The sequence below is a fragment of the Aspergillus wentii genome (genome assembly GCF_001890725.1).
Source record: "Aspergillus wentii DTO 134E9 unplaced genomic scaffold ASPWEscaffold_6, whole genome shotgun sequence".
Classification (NCBI taxonomy): Eukaryota; Fungi; Ascomycota; class Eurotiomycetes; order Eurotiales; family Aspergillaceae; genus Aspergillus; species Aspergillus wentii.
The window spans coordinates 2,049,970-2,066,416 of record NW_024467837.1 but is presented as its reverse complement, the minus strand read 5'-3'; the positions used below and the strand labels follow the sequence as shown (position 1 = coordinate 2,066,416).

Sequence of the window (16,447 nt, the reverse complement as noted above, 5' to 3'; positions counted from 1 at the left end):
CGCCACAGCAAAGAAGGTACTCGACGACCAGGCAACTAAAGATTTACTGCTGACATTGAACAAAGAAAATTCAAATTAAATTGGGCGAATGAAACTAGGCGCGTACCCCGTTGGCGGCAACTGCGCCAGAAATATCGGATTCGCCGATGGCTAGTTACTAGACAGGGAAAAACTGGTGATTTTTTTTTTTTTCTTTGACTAATCTGTAATGTTACAGTCAGTTGTTTCTCACAAGGTACTATCTCACTATTTCCCATCTTTTTGTGTTGGATATAATGATGGTATGATGTGGTGATGGTGATGGTGATGGTGGTAGTGGTGGTTCTAGGTAGGCATCATGTATATTCCATGAAACACCACTCTTTTACGAAAACAAGAATGTAAAAATGTCTTAAAACCACCAAGCTTTGCATGGCGATAGCTTGGGCTCCACGTGTAAGCGTAATTTCCTTATATTAATTTTCTGGATCAAAACTCCACCAGTTCTCCAAGGTCCTCGATGGCCGACGCAGCCTTCCGACACTGACAGGAAGGGAAATAAAATAAATACATCACCATGACCTGAACGAAATGAACTGTCCAGACAAACATTCTCTTCCTTCTCCTTGACCCCCTCCAGTCAAAATGCATACCGTCGACCTGGACAGCGCCGACCCCGTCGACGTCATCTGCTATCTCAACAAATCCGACAACGAATATGACGGGCGTCTAGGTGCCCGTATCTCAGCCATCTTCGTCATCCTCGTCGTCTCCAGCGCCGTCACTTTCTTCCCTGTCCTCGCCAAACGAATCCCCAAACTCCGCATCCCACTCTACGTCTACCTGTTCGCGCGCTACTTTGGCGCTGGTGTCATCGTTGCTACAGCATTCATCCACCTGCTCGACCCTGCTTATGGCGAGATTGGCCCTCAAACATGCGTGGGCATGACGGGTGGCTGGGCAGACTACTCCTGGTGTCCTGCCATCGTCCTCGCCTCGCTGATGGGCATCTTCCTGCTTGACTTTGGTGCTGAGCGCTACGTGGAGGTCAAATACGGCATCTGCAGAGAAGATCCAGAGCCGATCATGACCGATTCTGTTGGACAGGCACAAGGGCAGCAGGTCAAACCCGCGCAACCCGCGGGCGAGGAGAGGAAACGGTCGAAAGACTCCTCGCTGGAGTCCCAGTCGATGGAGGAAGTGTATATCGACCGCTCCTTCAAGCAGCAGATTGCCGCATTCCTGATCCTCGAGTTTGGCGTTATCTTTCACTCGGTGATTATCGGGTTAAACCTGGGCGTGACCGGTGACGAGTTTGCAACTCTCTACCCCGTTCTCGTCTTTCACCAGTCATTCGAGGGACTGGGTATCGGGGCTCGGATGTCGGCCATCCCGTTCAGGAAGGGGAGCTGGTTGCCTTGGATCCTGTGTGGATTGTACGGATTGACGACTCCCATCTCGATCGCTATTGGGCTGGGTGTGAGAACCACTTACAACTCTGGTTCGTTCACTGCGAACGTCGTCTCTGGTGTGCTGGATGCTATCTCTGCGGGTATTCTGATCTACACTGGATTGGTTGAGTTGCTTGCGCGTGACTTTTTGTTTGATCCTCACCGTACGCAGGACAACAAGAGGCTTACGTTTATGGTTATTTCGATGCTTTTGGGGGCTGGGTTGATGGCTCTTTTGGGCAAATGGGCTTGATTGTATCATAAGTAATTTTGTATCTAGACTGCTTGGACATGGATTGTATGGACCTGGATTTAATATTGTTGATACCTGGATGGAAAAATGGATTTTGCTTTGTTATTCTAATATGTAAAAACTCTTTCATGATTATACAGACATTTAGGCATCGGGATGTCCGAATTAGGAAATATGGCTGCGGATGGACATTGGCCGGGGGAAAAGAAGTCACAGCACCAATAGAGTTTAACCGATTACACAAACAATCTGGTCATAGTCTAATGCCCTAACAGCAGGCAAAACGACAGCCTCCTAAGCAGAAGAGGAAAAAAGGCAACCGGAAAACACCGATCGACCCATCGCCAATATGGGCCTTCGGGACGGAGCGCTGGCACGACGGTCTGGACTAACCTAGTAAGAGTCTACTGGAACTACGATGATTAGGAGATGCAGCCGATCAGGCGATTAAATGTCGCACCATGTGAATGCAGCCATTCAACTCGTGGCTAACCCTGGGCTAATGCATGCCAGATGCAGGTCAAATGCACTTGTCCGTATGATATGCCGCAGCATGACTCGATGGAAGAAGAGAGGATCATATGAGTGTACGCGAGGCTCGTATTGGGAGAAAAAAGAAATGAAAGGGAAGAACAGGGAAGTCAGCGGAGTGTCTTTGTTGGCCTCGTAAGCAGTGAGGTGGATTAGATGGACATTGGCCGAGAGAGAAAGAGAGCGAAACCTGTTGTGTGAAACCTCGAATCCTCCCAATGCAGATCTTTGATTGCAGTGGCAGTCGTTGATTTTGCTAAAAGGAGAGGCTGAACACACGTGAGTGTCCCCAAGGTGCTCGTCCTCAAGGTGCTCACTCGCAGTCTATATGAAAGAATCTGCACGGCCAGTCTGTCGGTCTTTCTGATTCTTTTTCTCCTTCTTTGCCTTTCTGTGCACATCCTCCTCATCCTTTTGATATCCATCATGAAGTGAAATCATATCCATCATCCACTTGACCTAGTCACCCCGGCAGTAATATGGCGGATAGCGCGCCCTTAATCCTTAGGGCCAGTTGATGTGGGGACAAACACACCCGGATATTAGCGACTCCAGGCTGGATATTGCAATGGAAATGCCTCAACGGTATCAGAGTTTCAGATGGCCTTCCGCCCTCCACTCCCAAGCGACTCCGATTCGGATGCCTGCGCAGTGATCATGAGATCAAAGCTCACCGGGCTTTTCGTTGCGCATGTCGCGGGCTGAAGTCATTACACGATGGAATTGGAATTCGAATCGGAATCAGCTACGCACGGTTCTCTCTGGACGTGTATAAATAGCCCTTCCTTTCCTCTGTTGTCTTGATCTTTTCATCATCAACAACAGCCTCGATTCCTCACAACCACTCTTCAAACTCTTTCCAACAAAACCACTTTTCCATCTACCATCAAGATGTCTCCCTGCTCTTGCAACTGCTGCTCCGGCAACTGCTCCAGCTGCCAGTGCTCCTCCTGCAGCGTATGTCTCCCATTGTATACCATTCACCTCTTTATCAACGCTGCTAACTCGTCATCTCCAGCACTAAGTCCTCCCTCGTTCCACTCCCGAGTCAAACATGTACAACAATGCCCAGACCATCTCGACCCACCTCTCCGCCAATCTCGGGCTGCCTTTCGGGCCTGAGAGACTATTTATGAAATGAAATATAGCGTTGTGTTGCTGTGATGGGAGGGTATTACATGGGAGTTATTTGTGTGATTGTTAAGATATACTGTCGTTTCCGTGTATTTTCTATGGCTCTGTGTTGTCTATAAAGCCGCTGGTCAAGTTTGAATGCTCGCTTGATAGAAATGCAGTTATTATACCGGAGGATCATGCGTATCTTATGTTTAGACAAGATGTAAATCCGCCATGCCACCCCGTAAGACCCAGTTCGAGCGCAGTCAATCCAGTAACAACTGTCCTCTATTGCTATCTCTTCGATGAAGGGCTTCATAGCATCTATTGTATATTCAAATACAAAACATCCTGTCGCTGAATAGATGTAACCCCCTACTCATATGTTGGCAGATAGTTTGAAACCCAATCTGCATATTTCTACCAGACAGGGAATGCAAACTTGGGCAATCATGGAGACTTCTACAGCTGGCCAAGATGAGGGTGTCCAGGCAGTGTAGCAAATGTTGATGACATTGTATTTCTCAATTCCAATAGCTTTTCATTCTCACTTCTCTTATAGGCCCGCATTTCACATCCGCCTTGGAAAATGGGCAACCTTGTGGGCGTGAGAGACTAGTTTCCATCCACGACTTTTCTATTTCGAACCCTCAACCATCATGACATGGCGAGTCCTCATCATATCCCGAGACTACAATCGCCATCAAATGCTCAGAAACGACGATTTTCTATCCCCAGACTCCACCATTTCCATGTAAGTAAGCATGGCCGCCCCAGACTGACCCCCAGGTCCACTCCCTTACACCTGCTCCCCAAACATCCGAAGCTGCATCGGCATGAATCTGTCTCCATACTCCTCAATGACATCCGACTTTTCAACCGCAGAATCCAGCGAACTCCAACCACCTCTCTTCCCTAAATCCTCACACGCAGCAGCCTTCTCAGCAGACCACCAACCAGGCAAAAGACCAGAACGACTCTGCACCGATTTCATAAAGCGGCGGAAACCACCAACAACAGATGCAGCGCCTCCGTAAATGCTGTCTACATCGACCTCGCCTTCGAATTTGTACCGATCCTCCACGCGCATGCGGTAGACGTCAATGAGTAGCTTGTCCGCCTCTTCTTCGGGGCGATCGTGCAGCCAGGTTTTGTTGTCGAGTCGGTGGAAGGGCTTCTTGAGGATCGTCTCTGTGGCTAAAGTGCTGGTGGCGCTGGCGTTTGATGAGCATACTTCCTTGTGGATCTTCCAATGGAACTTCTGGTCGTCGCGAGAGCAGTAGCATTCAGACTTGCACTTGGCGCAGATTTCGGCCATTATGAGATGGACGGTGTGGGGACTTGATATGGGATCTAAAGCTGGTTAAAGGGAGTAGGGGCTGTCGACTGCTAGAGGATGGCAGCGATGGGGAAAGACCTTTCAAGCGATACAGGTTGAACAAGGTAGAAGATCCAACGATAAGCAGAGGAGAACGGCGGGGTTGTCTTTGTTTTTGATCTGTTTGGTCGTTGACCTCAGGCTACAGGGCAGTAACCCATGCTGTGAAGAACCATTCTCCATTCATCGAAAAGCAGCTGAATGCGGTCGGTGGTAGAGTCCAGAGGAGCTGTGATTATATTTGTGCCCGTCGTATTTCCAGAGGTACGTCTATTATTTTATCAATTTTAGGAGGGCGTAACTGTCGTTGACTGTTCGTACCACCTATTAATTCATGTCAGTGACATGCAACTCCATAGGTGAATCCAAATACCAAATATAGCTCAAAGGACAGGAGCCTCTGTGGGTTTTTGTCTAAGCACTACGGGTTTATATTCCCGCAGTCAAAGACAGACTAACATTTTTTAACTCCCCTATGCCATGAGAATAGCACCGTGGCAAACCTCCTGCCGCCAGCATTTATCAGCATGTATGTATACCGCTATCAACACAGCCCAGATTCCGCATCTTGGATTATCTTGCCAGGCATCACGATCCTGGTTTGTATAACTATCACCATATGATTGGTTGTTTTATCCTGGTCGACCGAAGTCTACTACTAGTAAGTTAGTAGTCATGGGCTTTTCTGTTCTGTTTTGTTGCTGATGTGGTTCGACCAACTCAAAAGTCTCCGGGAAGTATCCGAACGCAACCTTAAAAGCGGCACATACTTCCTATCTTTCTCTCCACCAAATCCACACCCAATACTCAAGCACAATGAAAGCATTTACCCCCAAAGCACCTTGGCTTCTCTATGCCTATCCATGGCAGCCTTTCCCACGACGACTAGTCATCTACCTCCGGGAAAGAAACATCCCTTCATCTCTGATTACCCTAGTCCCGGTCTCGGACGTCCAATTCGGCGACAAACCTCCACCGGGCTTCCCCCCAAGGCCTGTAGGGAGTCTCCCCATTCTTGTAATCCCACAGGCCGATGGCGAGAAATCTGTCTACATCAAACAGTCGATTGCAATCATGGAATACATCGAGGAGACGTGTCTTGCGGGGCGATACGGGTTCCCCAAACTGCAACAGCAACCGTTTCTTCCGATTAACACCTCATTTGACGATGATCCCTCCCTCTATAGAGCAAGGCACGGCGAGCTCCTAGCTCTCGCCGCCGGCCTGACGGAGAGCTGGAACCCCGTTCGTTCCTTTGGGTCAGGGGCAGGACCCATGCGGGTCCCTGCTGCTGCCCGGGAAATGCTCCGCTGGACACAGCGCAACATCCTCAGCGTTGAGCGATGGCTTGATGAAAATGAGTATTGTGCTGATGGGCTCAGACATGGGGAAGGGGAGGGAGAACAGAGAATGGCAACCATTGCGGAGATTATTCTCTTCCAGTTTTTCGATTTCACCAAGGATTGCTATGGGATTGACATGACGCAGTCTTCGGGTAGGACTACTACGGATGTCTATGGGAGAGAGACAGTGGAGGAATATCCCCGATTGAAGAGCTTCTATGATGCCTTCATGACCCGGCCAAGTGCACGCAGACATGTCGAGCTTGGAGACGTCCCGCGGGAGGAATGGGTCAAGGCCATGACGGATTGGTCGCCAGGTGTTTTCGAATAGAGGGGATCGGAAATTCAATGTGCACCATACTCCCTTCTCTTGTTAAAGTATAGCTGAGCCTGTTTGATTCAGAACGTGTATTTATGCGTGTTGAGTATCCATATCGCAACTGAAATTGATATTTGCCAATAATACCCTTTACAAGGCCATTCCAATGCCTGTCAAAAGCTTGGTTAAGCCACAATCCTAGCAAACAACGCATCCTTCCCCAGGAAATCCCAACCATCCGGTTTCATCGTGATACACGTTTCCCAGCGCATCATAGACTCCGACCCATCTCCAACCCAGGCTGGCATGAAGATACACGCCCCGGAATCAACGACAACAATTCTAGCCAATCCCTGCTCAAAGTCAAGACTAAACGTCTTGAAGTACCTCCAGATGGTGACTATCACATCTCCTGGATTTACTTCAAAACCGCCCCAGTCGCTGTGGTTGGTTATCATCGCGGAGACACTATACGCGAGGGTTTCGTTGGCTGAGCTAAGTTTATTTCTGAGCTGCAGGGCAAGCTGCGTGAGATGGAGAAGATCTGCTTCGCTATCTTCAGTCGAGACCTCCTGGCTCTGAGGAAGGCGTATATTGTTCCATACTGGGAAAGTCATGTTTCTGACAGACGAGTCTGGGAGAGGATGCTGGAGGCGGTTGCTAGGTTAATTTACATATCAACTGCGGCGTTCTAATTCTGTATATTATGAGCTCTATCAACGCAGATCCCCAGAATAGCAGTGATTATATCGTTAGTAGAAATGTATGAGTCTGGCTGAAATCTAGGCAGCAGTCAGTTGCAGAATTCCTTGGCTCGGGCGACCTTTTCCGGACTAAACGTGATTATCTTTGTTTTTGCCATCAATGACAATGCGCTTTCCATCATAGCCCATTCCTTGGGCGTAGTACTCGAGTCGAAAATGGGGCGTCGCCAGTCCAGGGAGTGATTGAGACGAGTCTGCTTCGCAGGCCAAAGTCGATTAGAAAATAATGTCTAAATGAAAGATATCGTGGGTGCTGGATTAAATATGCACAGGTTGTTGTTGCCCAATACCAACAGCCAATCGTGTTGATTCCACCAAAGCCGGGAGCGCCCGTCAGGCCCCGCAGCGGCCCCGCAGAGCAGATCCAGGGCTGTGGTTGGTCCAGCCTTAAGCATGGTGCTATGACAGAAAAAACAAGAAGGCAGTATCCAGAAACGTGGAATCAGTGGGTGGCTCGCGTTTCAAGTATCTTTATCTTCTCATACTCAGGCAAAGCCCATTTAACCATCCACTCAAACTGGAGAACTTTCTTCGCGGTGGGACGATCTTCAGGCCTAAAAGACAACATCGACCGTAGCATGGCAGAAATAGCATCTCTCTCTTTTGGATCAAACGCTTGCATCCCCTGCTTCTGTCGGGCCTTCTGCACGAAGCCCTCAAACCGATCCTCCCATGATAGAAAATAGCTACGATTGATCGGCGCACCATCCTCATTGAACTTCTCTCGCCGTGCATCCCATTTCTCCCACCAGAATGGTGGGAGAAGACCAAGGGCATCGACGTGTTCAAGGGTCATGTCATCCTCGGTCATTAGCCATTCTTCAAATAGTGGCCTCTGAGCAATGATATTCCATATCGAACACGCTAGCGTCCAGATATCCGATGAGAAAGAGAGAGGTGTTGATGGTTCGAATCGAGCCTCTGGAGGACGCACCACGAGCGGAGTATTGGATTGGTACTTTGCCTGTTGCGATGGTGAAAAAGCCTCGCCAAAGTCTGTAAGGAGAATTCTAGACTCTGGCAGCGTAATTTCTTCGCATGCTTTTCCAAGCCAGATTGGGGTGATTGCGTGGGATGGCACATTTGGTGGGAGTGGTTTGCCGTCTAGACGGACTACTGCTTCTTGTTCTGGTTTCCCGTATTCGTTGTGTAGTCTCTCATCTGAGATTTTATCAAAGTCTGGTGGTACTTGCAGAAGAATATTGCCGAGATGAAGATCCCCATGAACGAAGCCCTGGGAATGAACGTATTCAACAGCCATGGTGAGTTGCGCAGCCAATGCCCTGGCGACATCAATCTGGAAGAGATACTTCCACGATCCATCTTTTGCTCTAGAGAGACTGGTTCTTCCCGGAATGGTCACATGGCAAGCATGGTTTCCATTTGGGCCTTGAATATTGAATCTATCCAGGACCGACGGGATCATACTCGCTGGACCTTTAGTCGAGCGATCAGCAGTTAGAGCAGATAGAATATCCACCTCTTTTGAATTCGAATCTGCCGTGGTGACTTTCACAGCGACGAGTCTATCGAATTGCTCGTCACGCGCCAGCCATGTTGTTGAGAACGAGCCGTGCCCGAGTTTATCGACAACACGATATCGGCCCTGGAATTTATCGCCGATGTTGACGGGATGATAGCCACCTTTTTTGTAGTACTCGAGTCTCTCCATGTCTTCGATAAGCTGGTATTGAAAGTAGGGTTTGTTGTTGGATTCTGTGGTTGATGTTGCTGAGTGGGACGCGGTGGTGGATAGGGTGCGATGAAGATGATTCTTGGGAGGAAAATGTAGTTGAGAGAAGATTCTCAATTGGTGGAGCCGCTGAAGGGAAGAGAATGATGGTCTTTTCATAATTGAGTGTGTGGAGTGATTGAAGAGAGTTGTAGAAAGAAGGATGTCAACGCGTAAACAACGCGAGTTGGAGTTGACGCGTCTACATCAACGACATAAAAAGTCACAGCTCGAATCAGGTTGGTCAAACTAATATGACTCTATAATACCCTGGTCTATGATACTGATGATTATAATGTCAAGCAGATATGCCTTAATGCTTGTTATGGCGGGAGTGACTCATTTTGACCGATCTCGGAAGATCAGATAAGATATTGGGCATTCCTTCCTCTATCAGACAGCTCAATTGGTATAACTTCACTTCTCCAAATATTCCATGATCTGATGCTTGAGGCTATCCTGATAGGGCCAGTAAGTGGATCTTATGCATGGGGCTGTGCATGTCTGCCTGATCAACGAAGTATTTATTATCCAGAATGACTCCATCTTGATTATCATGACCATCAGCATGCATCTCCTCGACCTCCCATCAGAGATCATCCTCGAAATCGCAGACCACCTTCCCTCTCAATCCGACATTAACGAATTTTCTAAAACAAACCACCGCCTCAACGCTCTCCTCACCGGCTACCTCTACAACTACAACACAAAACACAACAATGCCTTCCCCCTCGCCTACGCCGTCTCCTACGGCCAGGAGGACATCGCCAAAAAGGCGCTCCAGTACGTCGCTCACGTAGACGCTGCTGTTCCCGACTTGTGCGAGCGGGGGGATCCGTTCCATCGCCCGATTTGCATAGCTGCGAGGTATAGTGATGCGGGGATGGTTGCGCTCTTGGTGGCGTATAAGCCGGACCTGGGGACAGTGTGCTGTGGGAATCGGTCGCCGTTGTCGTGTGCGGCGGGGCGGATGTGGAGGTGGAGTCCAGATGATGAGCTGGCCAAGTTGCTGATTGAGAATGGGGCAGATGTTAATGCGAGCGATGAACATGGGGGCACGGCGTTGCATATCGCGGCAGAAGTGGGGAGTGAAGCTGTTATTGGGCTGCTGCTTGACTCTGGGGCGGATGTCAACGCCAAAAAGACATGGGGAACTACGCCGCTGCATGTTTCCGCGGAATACGGCCAGGTGAAGTCTGCGGAGATACTGCTCGATCGAGGAGCTGATATCGACGGTGAGCGCAAATGGACACCGCTGGCTGAGGCCTTGCGTCTTATGAGAGCAGATATGGCGCGATTACTCGTTGATCGCAGCGCCAGTCTCGAGAACAAGAACTTTTTGATATGTCTGGCTGCTCGGGGTGGAATGCGATGGTTGGTCGATCGACTGCTTGAACTCGGGGCTTCGGTGGATGGCGAAGGAGAGGGTGATGATAGAGAACAGCCACCGTTGTGCGGTGCTACATCCTACGAACATACCGATATAGTGAAACAACTACTGGAAGCCGGGGCAAACGTCAACATCGGACAAGGAAATGATTGGACGCCGCTTTTAATTGCTGCTAGGCATGGAGACCTTGACACGTTGAGCGTCATCCTCGACTACAACCCTGACCTGGAAGCTTTGGTGGCTGAATACGAGGACGGACCTCTGGTAACAGCACTATGGGTAGCTGTATCCGGGTACCACGACGAGTGCGTCAGGCTCTTGCTGGATAAAGGCGCAAATCCCAACTGTCCGGATACCGAAGATGGCATCTATCCTCTGCAGTTCGCACTCCAGTCTTCCAAATGGGCGATGGCAGATAAATTACTCGACCACGGCACACATGCCCACCTTGTCATGGGAGGCGAGAGTCCACTATTCCTCGCTGTACGAGGAGGATCCGAATCGACTGTTCGAAAGTTGCTGGAAAGGGGGGCAAATCCGAATGTCTACTCGGATGATTTTGACGAAGATCGCACGTATGTTAAGAAACATCCGATATCGCCGCTTGCGTGTGCTATGAAGATGGAATATTATGACATGGCAGAGATGCTGCTGGATTATGGGGCTGATCCGTGTGTTTCTTACTGGGAGAATATCACGACGATGAGCAGAGCAGTCAGATCGATGAAGTGTTCGTTTATCAAGAAGATGCTGGATCATGGCTTGGATGTGGATGAGATTGATAATGCTGGAATAACTCCACTATTATATGCAGTCAAGAAGGGAGGTTTGGAGGTGGTCAAACTACTGCTGAGCCATGGAGCTGATCCGAATGAGTCTCCTGCACTATCATGGGCTGTCAAGAAGGGATATACTCAGATTGCAGAAATACTGTCCGACTATGGAGCGATACAAGACTAACACATCCAATATAGCAACATCAACCAACAACAGCAGTCGCAGTCGCAGTAATCGTTGAGCTCGCCTGCACAATAACCTCAGCCTGCGGAATCAACGTCGGCCCAGGCACCGTATAACTCGTCAACGACTGATAAATATCCACCAGAATCCCCTCATCAGTCGAGGTATACAACTCCGTCCCTAACACTCCATCCGGCTTCACATCTCCACTCCCCGTGATCTGCAAATTAAAACACTGCGGATAGTTTTGCGCGCCGCCCTCTGCAAACGCCCCATGCAGCGCGATCAACTCGTGTCGAAGCACGTAATTCCCTGGTGCTATCTCCTCGGGGATCTTCACCATCCAGCTATCGTTATTCGCGATGAGTTGGTCATCGCCCCAGACTCCGGGGACGGTGGTACCATCTACCAGACCAACGCCATCAATCTTGAAGAATTCCAGCGTGGCCTTGTCAACTGTTTCGCAGCTTTCACCGCAGTTGGCGAGATAGGAGATAACAGGCCCATGGTGCGAATCCGGCCACGGCGTCCATTGGAGACTGATGCTATCGCCTGCTGCGATAGGAATGTGGCCCTTGGCGTTGGCTGCATCAAGGTGGCAGATGATATTGGCATCACCGTATTCATCAGGCGTGATGAAGCCATTGCCTGTGTTGGGAGTTCCCCAGGCTGCGACGATGGGGGGATCGCTCATGTATGGATACGCATTGATATCCCAGCCATCGTACGAGATGCCGTTGATGACGAGGTTGCTGATGTGGCCGTGGGCGGCTACGTGGGTCGCGAGGGCTAGAAGGAGGAGCATGTTGATTATGATGTTGTTGTAGCTGATGATGGTGTAGTTCAGATTATGTTGTGTCCAGGTTGAGATAGCCATCTTTATATACACGAGTTTAACCGGTTGTCTTGATGATTTGCCGGATATATTGATGTCTGCTGACGCCCAGACGTGGCATTGTATATTATCTCCGTGTTGAATCAGACCAGCATCAATATAAAGTATGTATATCTAATGCAATCCCTGTCTATATCTGGTTCTTGACGGAACGCCATCCGAACCAGAATGGAAATCAATATATTGACTGGCAAATGGCCATCTAGCAATCTAATGAATATAAAAACCGGATAAATCATTTTGTAAGATAGAACGACAAATCCTCCCCATTGGCGTCTTTCATCCCATGAACCGGAATCCATTCCTACTTCGATATTCGTATTCAAAATCCTCCACTCGGAAGGCTTCAAGCATTTCCTTGAAGTGGACGGCATGCCCTGGGTAGCCAGCTGCACTCTGTTCTTGCCTCTCATCTCCCACGACGGCGTGAAGCTTACTTCAAACCTGTTGTGCAGACGATGATATCAAATTCTTCTATCTTTCCTTTTGTCGCTATTCCGGTGGTTGTAATCTGTTGGATTTCATCAAACTCCGCAGCGACATTATCCTCCTGGAATGCTTCGAGATATCCAACTCCCGGCATCACCCGACAACATCCCACCTTCCAGTCTGGGATCATCTTCGCGTGCAGCTCGGGGCTATTTGTTTCTGCGTCATTTGCTTCCTGAGTGTACCCTGGAACTCTTGTTGTTTGTGGAATATCCTCCCGAAGAACCCGTTGATGGCATGTTCGAGCTTCTTGCGCCCCGTATCACTTTGCTGTATTGCATTGCTGTGTCGGTGTTAATCGGCGATGGTCTCTTACTTAACTAGCTTTTCTATTACACTGACTTTATTCATTCATTCTAAATATTCAATGTTTATATTGCGGGATTGTGAATCGCCTCATGGTGAGCTATTCATTTAAATCTCAAATATATATACAACATGTCTCTCCATCCCACTTCTCCATCTTCATCTTCTCCAGAATTACGAAAGTGTGCCACTCTCATCTGCCTAGCGTCTCATGTCCAGTACTGACTGCACGGTCTGCTATGATGTAAGCAACTCCTTCCCTATGTACATTGCTCCTTCCTTATATGTCGGCTAGCTGATGACGATCCCAACGGAACACGATGAGTGACAATCCCAGTTCCCAGATCTCAAGGCTGGCTCCAAAATACCAAAATTTCCAGTCTCGAGATATTCAAGATAAAACCACATGAAACTGGTCTATACAACTGGGATCCCCATCCTGGAAATCATATGGAACCGAGTCCATGTCTCCATGAGTACCAATATACCGACTCTGAAGCTCTACTGACGATGTTAGAAAATGCTCTCCATGTACGAGAATGTTTCTCGTCGGTCACCAAAGAACGAGCGGCTAGCTCGGCTGAAGCTCGACCTTATTTCTTCACGATACTCGCAAAGCTTGAGTTACTTGATGATCCCAGAAGCACGGGATCTAAACATCCAGTACGAAACCCACTTCATTATGAATGGAACTTCAAACACCACAAGTATGAGCTCGACTGGTATGCCGACTATACGCTTTTTTATGGCCAGCCATGGGAGGTGGAGAGCAATCTGCTCGTAGTAGAGGCCAAAAAGGACGGAGAGTATGGGGATGGGATCGCCCAGTGCCTCGGCTATATGGGTCAGTGTTGTCTGTCTTATCCGTACAAAATAGCGCTGATGGCTGATGGTCTTACAGACATGATCTGGTAATACCGCAAGCTGGACAGGAGGAAGAGACATACTGTATACGAATGGTGTCTGATGGATCTACTTTTACGTTTCTTCGTCTATCGATGGTATTGGAGGCTCTGAGAGGCATGTATTTGATCTATGTGTGGCCACTTGTTAGTGCTATACATGTTTGTCAATTCTTGTAAGGATTATCGACTGTTGATTCCTATTGAATTAAGATGGGCCATGATGACGATGATCTTGATCAACATGACATCAACAACTACTTGTATAGCTTCATCTGATCACTAAGCGGAAGACGGAAGTCAGTCGGTTCGGTTCATGTGGCCCTCATTCCGAGTGTAGATCTATTCAAACAGCCGATAGCCCGGATTTTGGTATAAAACGAAATCCACTTTCCTTGATCAACTATCATTCTACACAATCATCATCATGTCCGACACAATCTACACACCCCTTGTCCACCCCGACACCCACCCCGCCTTCCACTCCAAAGGCTTCCACCCAGACACCATCCAACTCCTCCCCAAAGGCCATGTAAAACAGCCCGGCTTCCAGGCCTTCCCAGTCGATGTAATCTGGGAACAAGACCGAGCGATTCCCATGCGCGACGGCATCAAAATCTACGCAGACGTATTCCGACCATCTGATGGGGAAAAAGTACCCGCCATCATCCCGTGGAGTCCATATGGAAAGGCCGGAATGAGTACCCTCAACTATGACATTATGGGACCTTGGCGGATTGGCATTCCGTATCAGTGTCTGAGTGGGTATGAGACGTTTGAGGTAGTTATTTTTTGCCCTGTGTCTTTGATATATTAAACTGACTGACAGGGCCCGAATCCGGCGGAATGGTGCTCGAGGGGATATGCGGTTGTGGATGTTGATGCGAGAGGGTCTGGTTATTCAGAGGGGAATTTGGTGTTTTGGGGGGAACAGGTATGAAGATATTCATACTGGGGATATATCTAACACGAACAGGAAGCAACTGATATGTACGACTCGATCAGCTGGGCTGCTTCACAGCCGTGGTGTAACGGGTCTGTCGTTCTCATGTAACCCATCCATCCATTCTATCTTTGTAGATTGTTTCTAACAAATCAGGGGCAACTCGTGGCTCGCCATTTCGCAAATCAACTTTGCCTCTCGCTTTACTCATCCAAACCTCAAAGCCATTGCACCCTGGGAAGCCCTGACAGATCCATACAGCCATCAAGTCTGTCGAGGGGGGGTCCAGGACTCGTCTGGATTCTGTGACATGATCATGTCTGGCTTCGCGGGGTGCAGGAAAGCAGAGAATATCGCTGCCATGGCGAAGATGCATCCTTTGTTGGATGATTACTGGAAGGGGAAGTTGATCAGAGTTGAAGATATTCGTGATATTCCCATGTATTTGACGGCTTCGTATTCGTATGTCGCACTTCCTGTTTGTATGAGGTTGGCTGATTGATATGTCTAGGACGGGATTGCATTGTGAAGGGTCGTTTTATACCTTTGAACATGCGTCGACATCACGCAAGTGGCTGCGTGTTCATGCATCGCAGGAGTGTACGTTCTATCTTTATATAGATAGAAATATACTAATGATATAAGGGCACGATCTCTACCGCCCCGAAGCCACCGACGACCTCCAACGCTTCTTCGACTTCTACGCCAAAAACATCCCCAACGGATGGGAAACAGACACGCCTCGAGTGCGGCTGAGTCTGCTGGGCTACGACGGCAGTCCTGCAAAGACAGTCGTCGAACGACCAGAAGAGACATGGCCGCCTGCCCGTCAGCATCTACGACGGTATTATCTCGACGCAGCGGGAAAGTCGTTGGTGGAGACGAAGCCAGCCTGTCCAGCTAGTATTTCTCACGAAGGACACTCGTTGACAGAGTCATCTGTATAATTCCTCCTCTTGCTTGTATATAGAAATACTAACTGATATGCAGGACTTCACTCTCTTCTTCACCAAACCCACCGAGTTATGCGGCCGCCCCTTTGCCAAACTCTTCCTCTCCACCACCTCAACAGACATGGACGTCGTCATCCAAATCCGCAAACTCTCCTCTACCGACACGCCCCTGACATCCCTAAACTGGTCTCCTATGCCCAAACCCGCCCCGGAAGTCCCAGACGTCAACGTCGCAAAACATCTCGGGCAACAGGGTATGCTGCGCGCTTCGCATGGGATGTCTCTACGGCCGAGGTCCCACGAAAACGAACTCCCCGTGTACGATCACGATCGCGCAGAACCTGTCAAGCCGGGTGAAGTCATCCCATTGTTGATTCCGATCTGGCCGGTGGGGATGGTATTTGAGGCGGGGGAGGGCGTTATGCTGCGCGTTTCGGGGCATGATATGGCGTTGCCGGAAGTGGAGGGGATGAGGGTTGATGAGGCGGTTGATGAAAATGAGGGGGTACACACGGTGTATACGGGTGGGGAGAGGGGGAGTTATCTTGTGTTGCCTGTTATTGAGTGATATCGTTATTGGTCAAGGTATCCATTTATCTTGATCAGTATACATACCAGGTTACACGGCATGGCGGGGATTTATATCCGGACGTGGACAGGAAATTCCAATGCATGTACATTCCAGTCTACCGTTGTGATCATATTGAGATTGCAGATTTGTCAGTAAAGAATGGAGATGAGAG

At 49.0% G+C, this 16,447-nt stretch overlaps 9 protein-coding genes across 9 annotated transcripts; 5 read left to right on the top strand and 4 right to left on the bottom strand.

Moving 5' to 3' along the window:
• Positions 1-501: 501 nt before the first annotated feature.
• On the top strand, positions 502-1,951 carry ASPWEDRAFT_43465 (uncharacterized protein). Its single transcript, XM_040836031.1, has one exon. The coding sequence runs from the start codon at positions 625-627 to the stop codon at positions 1,681-1,683; it is 1,059 nt and encodes a 352-aa protein (XP_040687082.1). The 5' UTR covers positions 502-624; the 3' UTR covers positions 1,684-1,951.
• Positions 1,952-3,850: 1,899 nt separating this feature from the next.
• On the bottom strand, positions 3,851-4,771 carry ASPWEDRAFT_43464 (zinc finger MYND domain-containing protein). The gene has a single exon (XM_040836030.1). It carries the CDS (start codon positions 4,646-4,648, stop codon positions 4,130-4,132), a length of 519 nt encoding a protein of 172 aa, XP_040687081.1. The 5' UTR covers positions 4,649-4,771; the 3' UTR covers positions 3,851-4,129.
• A 306-nt stretch (positions 4,772-5,077) lies between these two features.
• Positions 5,078-6,469, top strand: ASPWEDRAFT_620702 (glutathione S-transferase family protein). The gene is made up of 2 exons (XM_040838616.1): positions 5,078-5,369; positions 5,436-6,469. The coding sequence occupies exon 2, from the start codon at positions 5,525-5,527 to the stop codon at positions 6,380-6,382; it is 858 nt and encodes a 285-aa protein (XP_040687080.1). The 5' UTR covers positions 5,078-5,369; positions 5,436-5,524; the 3' UTR covers positions 6,383-6,469.
• An 86-nt stretch (positions 6,470-6,555) lies between these two features.
• On the bottom strand, positions 6,556-6,987 carry ASPWEDRAFT_174810 (uncharacterized protein; the record flags this gene model as incomplete). The annotated part of the gene is made up of 1 exon (XM_040831275.1): positions 6,556-6,987. One exon carries the CDS (start codon positions 6,985-6,987, stop codon positions 6,556-6,558), a length of 432 nt encoding a protein of 143 aa, XP_040687079.1.
• Positions 6,988-7,576: 589 nt separating this feature from the next.
• On the bottom strand, positions 7,577-8,806 carry ASPWEDRAFT_30479 (uncharacterized protein; the record flags this gene model as incomplete). The annotated part of the gene is made up of 1 exon (XM_040833418.1): positions 7,577-8,806. One exon carries the CDS (start codon positions 8,804-8,806, stop codon positions 7,577-7,579), a length of 1,230 nt encoding a protein of 409 aa, XP_040687078.1.
• Positions 8,807-9,422: 616 nt separating this feature from the next.
• On the top strand, positions 9,423-10,924 carry ASPWEDRAFT_174808 (uncharacterized protein; the record flags this gene model as incomplete). Its single annotated transcript, XM_040831274.1, has 2 exons — positions 9,423-10,831; positions 10,900-10,924. 2 exons carry the CDS (start codon positions 9,423-9,425, stop codon positions 10,922-10,924), a joined length of 1,434 nt encoding a protein of 477 aa, XP_040687077.1.
• A 311-nt stretch (positions 10,925-11,235) lies between these two features.
• Positions 11,236-12,021, bottom strand: ASPWEDRAFT_114704 (putative endo-1,4-beta-glucanase; the record flags this gene model as incomplete). The annotated part of the gene is made up of 1 exon (XM_040828515.1): positions 11,236-12,021. The coding sequence occupies one exon, from the start codon at positions 12,019-12,021 to the stop codon at positions 11,236-11,238; it is 786 nt and encodes a 261-aa protein (XP_040687076.1).
• Positions 12,022-13,105: 1,084 nt separating this feature from the next.
• On the top strand, positions 13,106-14,018 carry ASPWEDRAFT_620629 (uncharacterized protein). Its single transcript, XM_040838615.1, has 3 exons — positions 13,106-13,148; positions 13,219-13,750; positions 13,808-14,018. Exons 2-3 carry the CDS (start codon positions 13,357-13,359, stop codon positions 13,819-13,821), a joined length of 408 nt encoding a protein of 135 aa, XP_040687075.1. The 5' UTR covers positions 13,106-13,148; positions 13,219-13,356; the 3' UTR covers positions 13,822-14,018.
• A 217-nt stretch (positions 14,019-14,235) lies between these two features.
• Positions 14,236-16,272, top strand: ASPWEDRAFT_115989 (CocE/NonD family hydrolase; the record flags this gene model as incomplete). Its single annotated transcript, XM_040828623.1, has 7 exons — positions 14,236-14,607; positions 14,638-14,742; positions 14,785-14,858; positions 14,908-15,213; positions 15,263-15,351; positions 15,397-15,692; positions 15,742-16,272. 7 exons carry the CDS (start codon positions 14,236-14,238, stop codon positions 16,270-16,272), a joined length of 1,773 nt encoding a protein of 590 aa, XP_040687074.1.
• Positions 16,273-16,447: the final 175 nt, after the last annotated feature.